At 44.2% G+C, this 14,021-nt stretch overlaps 1 protein-coding gene across 2 annotated transcripts in view; it reads right to left on the bottom strand.

The window, feature by feature from the left end:
* Positions 1–14,021, bottom strand: part of TXNRD2 (thioredoxin reductase 2) — a 215,716-nt gene that overhangs the window by 157,838 nt on the left and 43,857 nt on the right. For both annotated transcript variants that reach the window (XM_075321034.1, XM_075321041.1), the window contains one exon: positions 10,279–10,349. In XM_075321034.1, the coding sequence (XP_075177149.1) occupies positions 10,279–10,349 (71 nt within the window). The remainder of the gene's footprint in view (positions 1–10,278; positions 10,350–14,021) is intronic.

The raw sequence follows: 14,021 nt of genomic DNA, 5'->3' as shown, positions 1-14,021 counted from the left end.
GTCCTGAATCATGATCTCCAGGGTCTCAGCTAGCCCTGAAACCCCGGAGATTTTCTGACGCTGGGGGGCGCTATTCACTTATTTCTGCCTGCTGTTTATAAACGGCAGATCAGAATAAGGCTACATTAACACGACCGATCCATTTGTGTGGTCTGCAAAAAACAGTCCGTTTTTTTCACGGGTGCATTTGTGTGGCATCCGTTTCCGTTCCGTAGACGGTCCGTATGTCATCTGTTTATCATCCGTGTGCCTTCCGTTTTTTTTGTGTACTGCAAAAAAACTGAATGAGGGTAAATGCATAAATTTACCCAGGATTCATAGCTTCATCCTACATGAGGCGGTCACATGTTCACTCCAGTGCCATTTTCTACTGCTTTTCACAGCGTAGAGCGCTCTGGTGATTTTCTTGTGCTTGTGCACTTCATATCAGTCTTTTCTGTCATTATAATGGCAGAAAGACACAATGTCCCACTCTCCTGCATTTTGTAATTTTTCACCCTTTGGTGCCTTTCATGTGGCACTAAGGGGTGCTTAGCTTTGTATTTAGCCAAAAAAAATGAAAAAAAAAAATGACGTAGAGTTCCCCCTATTTTTGTAGCCAGCTAGGGTAAAGCAGACGGCTGCAGCCTGCAGACCACAGCTGGCAACCTCACCTTGGCTGGTAATCCAAAACTGAGGGCACCCCACGCTGTTATTTTAAATTAAATAAATAATTAAAAAAAAAAAACACGTAGGGGTCCCCCCAAAATTGGATCACCAGCCAAGGTAAAGCAGACAGCTGGGGTCTGATATTCTCAGACTAAAGAGGTCCATGGTTATTGGACTCTCCCCAGCCTAAAAATAGCAGGCCGCAGCCACCCCAGAAGTGGCGCATCCATTAGATGCGCCAATCCTGGTGCTTCGCCCCAGCTCATCCCGCGCCCTGGTGCGGTGGCAAACGGGGTAATATATGGGGTTAATACCAGATGTGTAATGTCACCTGGCATCAAGCCCTGGGGTTGGTGAGGTCAGGCGTCTATCAGATACCCGACATCACCAACCCAGTCAGTAATAAAAAAAAATAGACGACACATTTTTATTTGAAAAAACACTCCCCAAAACATTCCCTCTTTAACCAATTTATTAGAAAGAAAAACAAATCCAGGTCTGGTGTAATCGAAGGGGTTGCCATGACGATCCACACTGTCCCAGTCAATGAAGAGCAGGATGTTCCCCATTGGCTGGGAGAGCAGTGCAGTGACCTGAGCTAACATCAATGGGTCAGCCCAGGTCACTGCAGTGGATGACAAGTGCTGCTGTCAGCGAGGTACATTACCTGCGCTGATCTCCAGCACACTGACAGCCCCTGTCACGGAGTTCAATGACCGGCGCCTTCACACCAAGTATCGCGAGAGGCCCGTGACGTCACCGCTAGTCAGTCTCAGGTCGGAAGCGAGAGAAGGTGATGTGACAAGCGGCGGCCATGGAGGACAGTGACAGCGCTGAGGTCGGGATGGCGGGACTTCATCACCGCAGGTAAGCCGAGCGAGACCATGTGTGTGTGTGTGTGTGTGTGTGTGTGTGTGTATGTGTACATGCCGCGGGCAGGAGGGGGCGGAGCGAGCTGAGCGGGGAAGTGTGGGCTTCCTGCACGTAACTAGGATAAACATCGGGTTACTAACCAAAGCGCTTTGGTTGGATACCCGATGTTTATCTTGGTTACCAGCTTCTGGCAGGCTGCCAGCGATGGCTCCTGCACACTGTAGCTGTAAAAAGCCCTGCTTTTTGCTGCTAGAACCGTTCTCGAATGTATCTAGAACTATCGAGCTTTTGCAAAAAGCTCGAGTTCTAGTTCGATCTCGAACAGCCCCCAAAATCACTCGAGCCTAGAACTGGAGAACCGCGAACCACGCTCAACTCTACTGTTTACCGATTGGATAATTTGTTTTATATTTTGATAGATCGGACATTTCTGAATGCAGTGACACCAAATATGTGTATTTTTTCAACATTTTGCTTTTTTTTATTTTGTTCACATTTTTTAAAACTTTTTTTTCCCACTTTTTATTGTATTTACTAGTTTCATTAGGGGACTTGAAGCTGGAATCATCTGATTGCTTGTACAGAGCAGTGCATTAGAACCGCTCTGTATAGCAGAAATGATGACTTCCTATGAATGCTAGCTCACAGCCAGCGTTCACAGGAAGTTCGTCATGACAGGCACAGGGGTCATCAGCTGACTCATGGCTGTCATGACAACACATCTCAGCGCCCTGCGATCACGTCACAGGGCCACCGATGGAAACAAGGAATGGTACACTCCCCGCCGGCGAGTGTTAAATCCCTCTGTCAAAGATTGACAGCTGGATTTAACTGGTTAACAGCCAATTCACCCACGTCTTATAGAGTCATATAACCGCTGAACAGTCGTCATGTGTAGGGAAAGATCCGTGCAAGCCTGCATCAGATGCAGGGACATGACTTTGGACATACCAGTATGTCCAAAGTTATGAAGGGGTTAAAGGGCTTGTCCATGTTTGTGATGAAAGTTCGCAGTCACTCTAGAGGACTGCAGACTTCTGAATTCTCACAGGGCGCACAGTGAATACTTTTCGGATTCTCTCATGCTGGAGGCAAAAGTGGACAGTTATGTGAGCGCAAGCATCCAATTTGCATACTTCCGGCCACATCCCAACTAGACGTGTCTGGCTTTACTCAATTCACTTTGATTGCTTAAGACCATGAATAACCGCATGAATGTAAGTTACATAGGTGTGGTTTTGCGACCTCCCACTCTCACCGACGGCACCAGAGAACCCTAACAGCAAGCAGTGTGTGCACTGTTAGAATTCAGAAGTCTACAGTCAGATAGTTTTTGATGAAAATCTGCACTCTAAGACAACCCCATAAATGCTCGGAACATAAAAAAAAACAACAAAAACACAGTAACCGATAACTTGTCAGACAGCACAACGTAACAACATACTTTGTTAACATAGCCAAGCACAATGTAATCTTATAAGTTACATACTGTTACATGTGTACAGGATCAGAACTAATAACAGCACAAAAATACATCACCAGAAACACCATATTACAACCCTCATCAGTACAGAAATACATCACTTAACCACCATTATTACATGGTACATCAATTGTGATGTCTGGTCAGCCCCATACTCACACCCACTATCCAGTTTCTATTCTGTGCCTCCTCACACTTTTCTCACCCCATACTGTCTCCCCACATTAGTCCCTTCAAAAGGTTCCTCACACATATCCTCCTTGCCTCATACTGTATGCTCTCACATCCTCCTGCTAACCATACTGTTGCATCACCTATTTACCACCTCATTCCTCATACTTACCTGCATTCAACATCCGATCCTCACAAGATTTCCTACTCTATTCATACAAGATTTCTCCCACGCCTCCCCCATACTGACATGTTGTGGTAAAGCGTTCCAGACTCTCACCTACCATGGAAACCTTTAAACGGAACCTTACGACCTACCTCTTCCGACAAGCCTACAACTTGCAATAAACCTCAGTCCACTATACCGCTGTACAACAAGCTCCACCCACACCTACTGTATCCTCACCCATCTCTTGTAGATTGTGAGCCCTTGCAGGCAGAGCCCTCTTTCCTCCGGTACTAGTCTGTATTTTGTATTGTTCATAATTATTATACTTGTACTCAGTGGATAAATTCCTTAGGATCTGGACCCCCTGGACCCTGGTTCTTGATTCCCTACCATTTCAGAACCTTATTGGTAACTCATAACCTGTGTTACGTCAGTCCAATGTAGCGGCCCGAGTACTGGGGAAGTAATCCCTACCATGCCTTCCCTCCCTCTCTTTCTGCTACTCTTCTTCCCACCCCCCTCCTTTTCTTTTCCCTATCTTTCCCTCTTACTACTTTCTTTTCTTTCTGGTTCTAGTTAAATCTTCTAAAAAAATTTTGGCAGTGGCCTCGTTTTGGTTGAGGCGTATTTCTTCTTTGGAAGGAGACTGTTTGTATTATAAAATGTGGTTACATGTCCTATGCGTGCCTTATGGTAGTTAGTAAGAGAGGATGTACTAGTTAGGACGTGGCTTATATTTTTCTCTGTAAGTTGACACGTAGTAATCACTTATTTGAATCTTATTTTTTTTTCCTGTAAATTGTCTTGTTTACTTTAATAAAGAAAGATTAAACATAACTATACTTGTTTTTATTATGTGTACCCTGTTTCACATATAAAGCAACATGGAAGAAATGGTGCTATAATAATAAATAATAATAATCATACTTCTACTGTCTCCTCACACATATCCCCCATGCCCCATGCTGCGTCTGCACCCATCCCTTCCCCCTCACTCCCCATACTATGTACGCATATATCTCCGATCTCATACTCTTTCCTCCTACATACTCCTCTTCGCTCTCCATGCTGTGTCTGTAGCAATCCTCCCTCCTTCTTCATCCTGTGGCCTCAAATTTCTCCCTTACCCCCCCTCCCCATACGGTGTATGCATACAGTGGGTACATAAAGTATTCAGACCCCTTTAAATTTTTCACTCCGTTTCATTGCAGCCAATTGGTAATTCCCTCACTGGATACCCCACTGGAAATAACTGTCAATCACGGAGGATTGCTGACACGACTCATATAAACAGCAGAGATTTCAATGGATAAAGTTAAAGTTTGACTGAGTCTCTTCCAAGAAACTTATATAATATTTGCTCAGCTTCTTCTACTCTACACTGGAAGCATAATTCTTAGGCAACTTTGTATGTTTCATGATTCATTTTATTATTGAACAACTACACTGTCAGTCAAAACAAAAAGGTTAATAAACCTGAATATTTAAGTAAAATTGAGGTATTATCTTTCTTAGGAAAATATCTATGTGTGTGCAGAAATATTATGCAACTAAACTAAAAATATAAATTTTCCCACTTCAATTGTTTATTTAAAAAATATATTAGTTACCAATATAATTACCCTTTTTAAATAAGTCATAAGCCTTTTATCCATGGAATCAGTCATTTTCTTAATCTGTTGACAATCAACTTTTTAGGCGACACCAACCAACCACCTCCCAGATACTGTTCAGAGAGGTGTACTGTTTTCCTTCTCCACAAATCTCCTGTTTAAGAAGGGTCCACATGTTCTCTATAAGGTTTAGGTCAGGTGAGGAAGGAGCTGCATCATTATTTTTTTATCTTTACTGGCTAGCCAAGCAGTAGAATACTTTGATGAATGTTACATAGTTACACAGTTACATAGGTTGAAAAAAGACCTAAGGGCAGCTTTGCACGTTGCGACATCGCACGTGCGATGTCGGTCGGGTCAAATCGAAAGTGACGCACATCCGGCGTCACTTTCGACATCGTACTGTGTAAATGCTAGATGATACGATGAACGAGCGCAAAAACGTCGTTATCGTATCATCGGTGTAGGGTCCGACATTTCCATAATGCCGGTGCCGCGACAGGTACGATGTTGTTCCTCGTTCCTGCGGCAGCACACATCGCTGTGTATGAAGCCGCAGAAGCGAGGAACATCTCCTTACCTGCCGCCGGCGGCTATGCGGAAGGACGGAGGTGGGCGGGATGTTTACATCCTGCTCATCTCCGCCCCTCCGCCGCTATTGGCCGCCTGCCGTGTGACGTCGCTATGACGCCGCACGACCCGCCCCCTTAGGAAGGAGGCGGGTCGCCGGCCAGAGCGACGGTCACAGGGCAGGTGAGTGCATGTGAAGGTGGCGTAGCGATAATTTTCGCTACGCCAGCTATCACACGATATCGTACCCGAGACGGGGGAGGGGACTATCGCGTGCGACATCGCAGCATCGGCTTGCGATGTCGCAATGTGCAAAGCCCGCCTAAGTCCATCTAGTTCAACCTTACTCCACCAATTCTACATTTTGTCCTTAAGTCACTTATAACCAACAACGTTGTGAGTAGTGAGGAAATCATCCAGCCCTTTTTTAAAAGCTGTTATAGTATCTGCCATTACTACCTCTTGTGGTAGGGCATTCCACAGTCTGACTGCTCTAACTGTAAAGAACCCTTTCCTATTTAGCTGCCGGAATCTCTTTTCTTCCACTCGCAGTGATTGCCCCCTGGTCCTTAGTATTGTCTTTGGAAGAAATAAGTCATATACCAGTACTTTATATTGACCACACATGTATTTATACATATAAATGAGATCTCCTCTGAGACATCTTTTTTCTAAGCTAAACATATCTAACTTTTTCAACATCTCATCATATGGGAGGCCTTCCATTCTTTGTAGTAGTCTAGTTAGCCGCCTTTGAACTGATTCTAACTTCTGTATGTCCTTCTTAAAATGCGGAGCCCAAAACTGGATCCCATATTCCAGATGTGGCCTTACAAGTGATTTATAGAGGGGTAACAATACGTTGGGATCACGGGATCTACTCTCTCTTTTTATACATCCTAAAATCTTGTTTGCTTTAGCAGCTGCTGCTTGACATTGAGTGCTGCTGCTCAGCTTATTTGTAATGAGAATACCCAAGTCCTTCTCCTGTTCTGTAGTCCCGAGTTTACTTCCATTTAATGTATACGCAGCTATAGGATTACTCCGTCCTAGGTGCATTACTTTACATTTATCAACATTAAATCTCATTTGCCAAGTATCTGCCCATTCTGACATCTTAAGGCTACTTTACACACTGCGATATCGGTCCCGATATCGCTAGTGTGCGTACCCGCCCCCATCTGTTGCGCGACACGGGCATATCGCTGCCCGTGGCGCACAACATCGCCCAGAGCCGTCACACATACTTACCTGTCCGGCGACGTCGCTGTGACCGGCGAACCGCCTCCTTTCTAAGGGGGCGGTCCGTGCGGCGTCACAGCGACGTCACTGAACCGCCGCCCAATCGCAGCGGAGGGGCGGAGATGAGCGGGACGTAACATCCCGCCCACCTCCTTCCTTCCGCATAGCGGCCGGGAGGCAGGTAGGGAGACGTTCCTCGCTCCTGCGGCGTCACACGCAGCGATGTGTGATGCCGCAGGAACGAGGAACAACCTCGTTACTGCTGAAGTAACGATAATTGGGAATGGACCCCCGTGTCGCCGATTAGCGATTTTTCACTGTTTTGCAACGATGCAAAATCGCTAATCGATGTCACACGCAACGGCATCGCTAATGCGGCCGGATGTGCGTCACGAATTCCGTGACCCCAACGACTCCGCATTAGCGATGTCGTAGCGTGTAAAGCCCGCTTTAGACCAGTTTCACACTTGCGTTGGGTTGAATCCGCTGGGTCCATTGCTGTGTCGTTCTGACGCATCAGTTATTTTTGTGTTGTCAACGGATGCAACGGATCTGCTATTTCACAGGAATCCGTTAGATGATTCCTGTGAAATAATGGACCTGTTGCATCCGTTTGGCGTCCTTTAGGCGTCCATCTAACGGAATGCGTCGGCTCTGTTTTTGTTTTTTTCCCATTTTTTTCATTCTGGGCATGCTCAGTAGAAATTAGCGGAATCCAGCGGCGGATTCCGTTGTAAAGCCCTTTGCAACGGAATCCCCCACCTTAGGGATCCATTATAACTATTGACGGATGTAACGGAATCCGCGGCTCGGCATCATTTTATCGCAAGCAATTAACGTTACATGCTGCGTTCCTTCCGCTCGGCGGAAGCAACGCAGCGTCGGCTAGTGGTAGCAACGCAGGTACTTTTGGCACAATCCGTCATCCATACAAATCTATGGGAGACAGCGGAATCCGTTAACGGATTCCGCTGTTTTCCAAAACGGCGGATTGCAACTGAAGGATAACAACGGAAGTGTGAAAGTACCCTTATCCAGATCTTTTTGTAATATTGTAATGTGATAGAGTATTGTCTTGCATAAAAAAATCAGTTTTTCTTGAAAGATGCAGGCTTTTTCCTGTACCCCTACGTGAAGAAAAAAGCTGGCAGTAAGTTTAGGAGTTGATTTTTAATTCATCTTCAACCCAAAAAGGTTCAACTAGCTCATCTTTAATAACACCAGCCCATAGCAGTACCCCACCTCCACCTTGCTGGCATCTGTGTTGCAGAGGAGGTCTGTGCCCATTACTGATTCAGCTATTGGCCATATCCTTCAAGTCACTCCAAAAAACCTTTGAAAAAAAAAAACTTTTCAGATATTTCTTGGCCCAGTCTTGATGTTTCAACTGATGCATCTTGTTCACACCCTATACAAGCCTCATGTATATGTGTTTTTATGCAACTATCCCTCCATGAATTGGTAAGTTTGTGACTTTTCAGAATCACTTAAATCACTTTTTGCCCTACTTTGCCTGAAGAAAACAACTGCCTAATAAATCTGCACACAGTGATAAAGGCTGTTGATATCCTTAGACCTCACCCACCCCCACTCATTACACAAATACACATCACCTGATCTGCTTCATCCAATAAGCATTCAAGTTTATATAGCTTGATTGGAAAATATGCATAAAAATTAAAATATGGGCAAAATACTGACTTGCCTAATAATTGTTCACAGAGTGTATATAAGGCTATATACTGTCATCTAATGAAGCGCCTTTCACTTTATCTATTTTAAAAGGGTTTTTTGAACTTTAATACAAATTGTGACATTTATTTGACTTCTTTGTCGCTTTTTTCAACCTGTATTTCTGGTCGATATCATGGTGTATATGAATTTATAATTGAGTGCAGTCTATGAATTATGTGATCTTTATGGTCATTTTTTGATACTTTTAAGATAAAGATATGCTGCAAAAGTAACTGCTGTCATAGTAATTAAACATGACGTTCTAATGTAAAGAGCAGAGTCTACTACTGGGAGATTAATGGCAGTGCATTTGTTGCCAGGTAAGTAACATGTCAGCCTTTATTTAGTGGAGAGATGAATGGACCAGTCTATGCACATTTGGCATATCATCTATCCTATGTTTGTTAAAATAAGAACAATATGCGCACAAATACACACAAAATATCTGACTATATATGCCAGCACCAACCTACAAATGACTACATATATGCTGATATAATTATTCTGAATACTGACTAATTACATCAAGAGACAAAAACATCATATTGTTCTGTTTCCTGAAAGACAAAACCTAAGAATGACTTTTAAGATTGCCACATCCAATAGGTGGCGCCAGAGATCAAGTCCTCTTCCTTCTGAAGAGGCTAGTCACATATTTAAATTTCCAGAAAAGCATTGCATGACCTATAAATCTCCTTACACCGGCTTGGCAGACTGTATAACTTTTCTCACCCCTTAGGCCACCAGTCAGAGGCATCTCACCGAGCCAAATCAGATCTCCTGCTTTGCCCGGAGGAGGGGCAACACCTCGAAAGATATCTGCAAATTGAGTTATTGGCTTGACATCTAAGTTATGTGCCAACGCTTGTTAAAGGGTCTACTCAATATTGACTTTAAGACCTTGTGTGCACGGTCCAGTTTTTATATGGTTTATGGCGCAGTTTTGGTGCAGTGTGTGGTCCAAAGCTGCATGTCTATCCAAATGCTAGCAAAGTCTGTGAGAATTCTGAAGTGCTGTGCACACGATACTTATTTTTTTCTTTGCAATTTTGGGTACAGAAAAAATCTACAACATATCAATTCTTAGGGGTACTTTGCACACAACGATATCGCAGGTGCGATGTCGGTGGGGTCAAATCGAAAGTGACGCACATCCGGCGTCGCTGTCGATATCGTAGTGTGTAAATCCTTTATGATACTGTTAACGAGTGCAAAAGCGTCGTAATCGTATCATCGGTGTAGTGTCTGACATTTCTATAATTTAGCTGCAGCGACAGTACGATGTCGTTCCTCGTTCCTGCGGCAGCACACATCGCTGTGTGAGAAGCCGCAGGAGCGAGGAACATCTCCTACCTGCGTCACCGCGGCTCATGCCGGCTATGCGGAAGGACGGAGGTGGGCGGGATGTTTACGTCCCGCTCATCTCCGCCCCTCCGCTTCTATTGGCCGCCTGCCGTGTGACGCCGCACGACCCGCCCCCTTAGTAAGGAGGCGGTTTGCCGGCCAGAGCGACGTCGCAGGGCAGGTGAGTGCATGTGAAGCTGCCGTAGCGATAATGTTCGCTACGGCAGCTATCACAAGATATCGCTGCTGCGACGGGTGCGGGGACTATCGCGCACAGGGATTTCAGTCTCTTAAATCTATTTCCAAGAAATTTTGAATACTTGAGATATTGGTGTTATTACTTGTAAAAGATGATTTACAAGTATATCCAGAACAGAATTATTAAAATCTCAATACCATCTACCCAAAAAATAAACATACTATTTACATACGTTTTCCCAGGAGATTTCTTCAGCCAGAAGAGATCATCACTTGTAATCCCATATTCCAGTGCACCAGGAATCTACACATAAACAATTAATCAATTTGTTGCAGTCAGTTTTATATCGATTGTTCAGAAGCAAAGTATTTTTTTGTCAAAACCTAAAACATAATACTAAATTTCAGGCACCATTGAAAGTCATTTAGCTGCAATATTTCATGCATTTCTTACTTATATCTGCTGTACATGTGATAGAACAAGATACAAAATAAAGCAAGGATTTCATACATGTTTAACAAATCCCTTCAACTGCTGCATAATCTGCTATTTTCTGGCATATTTCATTTAATGGGACAAGCAGAACAGCTAACAAAAAAAATGAAACAATACTTACTGTTCCTCATTCTAGCGTTGCGTCCCCAATGTTCCCTTCTGGTAACATTAACTTTGAGAAAATAAGGGTGGCTTTACATGCTGCGATATCCGGCCCGATATCGCTAGCATGACACCCGCCCCCATCGTTTGTGCGCGACGGGCATATCGCTGCCTGTCGCGCACAAAATCGCGCACCCCCGTCACACATACTTACCTGTCCTTCGACGTCGCTGTGACCGGCGAACCGCCTCCTTTTTAAGGGGGGCGGTCCGTTTGGCATCACAGTGTCGTCACTAAGCAGCCACCCAATGTAAGCGGAGGGGCGGAGATGAGCGGGACGTAACATCCCGCCCACCTCCTTCCTTCAGCATTGTGGCCGGCGGCAGGCAAGGAGATGATGCTCGTTCCTGCGGCGTCACACGTAGCGATGTGTGCTGCCGCAGGGACGAGGATCAACTTCGCCCCGGCGACAGTAGCGATAACTGGCAGCGGACCCCCATGCAATTTTGGACGTTTTTGCAACGATCCAAAATCGCTCCTAGGAGTCACACGCTACGACATCGCTACAGCGGCCGGATGTGCGTCACAAAATCCGTGACCCCAACGAGATCGCTGTAGTGAAATCGTAGCGTGTAAAGCCCGCTTAAACCAACATTGGTAAACTAACATTGGCTGCAGACATCAGAGCCCGAATAAAAATACTCAATGTGACGTAAAACGTCACTGATCTCAGCAGCAGGTTACAGCGTGAGATCGGTGAGGCCGGTGATTGACTGCAGACGTCACGAATATGGAATACGGAAATGTGACGCCTGCAGTCTATATACATTAGATAGTGTGCCAAACGTGAGCATTGGGGAGCAGTATTGGAAAAATGGAGAAGTATTACTTGTTTTAGCGGTATTGCTCCTTATGTGCAACATTTTACAATTATTGGACACCGATTTAATAAATCACTACAGATTATTGCTCTGACCTGATCCTGCAGCCCAATACCTGTATAAAACCCACTTTATCAACTGGAGTGTGAACTCATTCATACCTTGAAGATTTGACATTGCTTTCAGTGCAGATTCCACTTCAAAAACCACACCAAAACCAAAGGCAACCCTTATTATACAGTACTTCTTTTGCTAAGATTGATGATACTTCTTTTATGATTACCCTGCTACCCTTATAAACTAATTGAACACTGAGTTATATATTATCATCAGTGATGTGTTATTTCATACGCATAGAAAGCAAACTCTTGTTTATCTCCCGGATCCGTGCTTTCCTTAACCAAAAATCAGCAAAAACATTAGTGCATGCCCTCATCATCTCCCGCCTCGACTACGGCAACCTCCTGCTCTCTGGCCTCTCTTCCAACACTATTGCACCCCTCCAATCTATCTAAACTCTGTGGCCCGCTTAATCCACCTCTCCCGTCGCTATTCCCCAGCCTCACCACTCTGCCAATCCCTTCACTGGTTTCCCATCGCCCAACAACTTCAGTTCAAAACATTAACCATGACATACAAAGCCATCCACAACCTGTCTCCTCCTTACATCTGTGACCTAGTCTCCCGGTACCTACCTGCACGCAACCTCAGATCCTCAGAAGATCTCCTTCTCTACTCCTCTCTTATCTCCTCTTCCCACAGTCGTGTACAAGATTTCTCCCGTGCCTCCCCCATACTCTGGAACGCTCTACCTCAGCATATCAGACTCTCCCCTACCTTGGAAAGCTTCAAGAGGAACCTCAAGACCCACCTCTTCCAACAAGCCTACAACCTACAATAGCCCTCAGTCCAGTACACCACTGCGCAACCAGCTCTGTCCTCACCTATTGTACCATCACCCATTCCCTGTAGACTGTGAGCCCTCGAGGGCAGGGTCCTCTCTCCTCCTATACCAGTCTGTTTTGTACTGTTAATGATTATTGTACGTATACCCTCTTTCACTTGTAAAGTGCCATGGAATAAATGGCGCTATAATATTAAATAATAATTGTGTTTTTTAATTTACTTAATAAAAATTATTTACAAGAAACAACCAAAGGCAACCCACATCCCTAATGATACATAAAGATTGTATACTTTTTTTTAGCTCTACACTGGAAAATTAAATTTGCCTTGGAAAAAAAAAGCATGTTACTTATACTGAAAAGCTGAAGGTTAGCCTTATTGAATGACAGTGGGGTAAGCCTCATTTACATCTTTGACACGCTCACAGCACATCCACGGATTGTTGCAGGGGATTTTGTAGAGATATTCTGTACACTGGATATAAAAAGTATAATCACTCCTGGTAACATGCAAAGTTTGGGTTATGCAGCAAAACCCTACCAAGTAAATTCACTTCAGAACCTTTTCACCCTTTAATGCCACCTCTGAACAATTGAATTGAAAAACAAACAAATATTTTCAGGTGGATAACAAAAAATAAAGAAGTAAAATAATATGCTTGCATAAATATAAACACCCTTAAACTAGTACTTTTTTGAAGTACCCTTTGAATTTCTGACGGCATTTCTATCAGCAAGGCACATTTATAATTTGCATTCGTTGCCTATTCTTCCTTGCTGTAGTGCTCCAAATCTGTCACATTGCGAGGTCATCTCCTGTGTGCAGCACCCTCTTCAGGTAAACGCAGAGATTTCCATGGATTCAGGTCTAGGCTCTGACTGTGCCATTCCAAAACTTTGATTTCCTTCTGGTGAAGCCATTCTTTTGTTGATTTGGAGGTATGCTTAGAATCATTCTTGTGGTAAATTCCTCTTTGTCTTCAGCTTTTTAGAAGGGTGACTGATATTTGGAACTGTTCATAATTATGCAATGATTAAGGACATAGATCTGAAATGCAATTGTGACTTTTAACAACTGCATCATTTACTCCGAATTGTTTTACTGATCTACAAGAAAGACGATACATTTTAACAAGGTATGATGCTGTATATTGTTACCTCATTTTGTTCATAATTCCCTCCACCTTGACTAAAGCCCAAGAGCTAGCTGCCAAAAACAGTCCCAAAGCATAATGCTGCCTCCACCATGCTTCACTATAAGTTTGTACTCTTTTAGTAATGCGCAGTGTTGGCTTTGCGCCAAACATACTTTTTGGAATTATGGCCGAAAATTTCAACCTCGGTCTCACACGGTAACCCATTCTCCCTACATTCTTTTGGCAGTCTTTGGCAAAACAAAGCCAGGCTTGAATGTTTTTCTTTGTTAGAAAAGACATCTGTCTTGGCACCACACACCACTGGAAGAAGGATTTAACAAGCGCTGGCAAGGAGCGTGTCATTCCCTGCTCCTATTGGCGCGCCCATGATGTAATTGAGGGGCACCAATGGGTTGTCATGACAGCATGTGGTCAGCTGATGACGCCTGTCTCTGC

This window comes from Anomaloglossus baeobatrachus, chromosome 1, assembly GCF_048569485.1.
Source record: "Anomaloglossus baeobatrachus isolate aAnoBae1 chromosome 1, aAnoBae1.hap1, whole genome shotgun sequence".
NCBI classification, from domain to species: Eukaryota; Metazoa; Chordata; class Amphibia; order Anura; family Aromobatidae; genus Anomaloglossus; species Anomaloglossus baeobatrachus.
The sequence above is the reverse complement of the archived record's forward strand: the minus strand, read 5'-3'. Positions and strand labels throughout refer to the sequence as shown.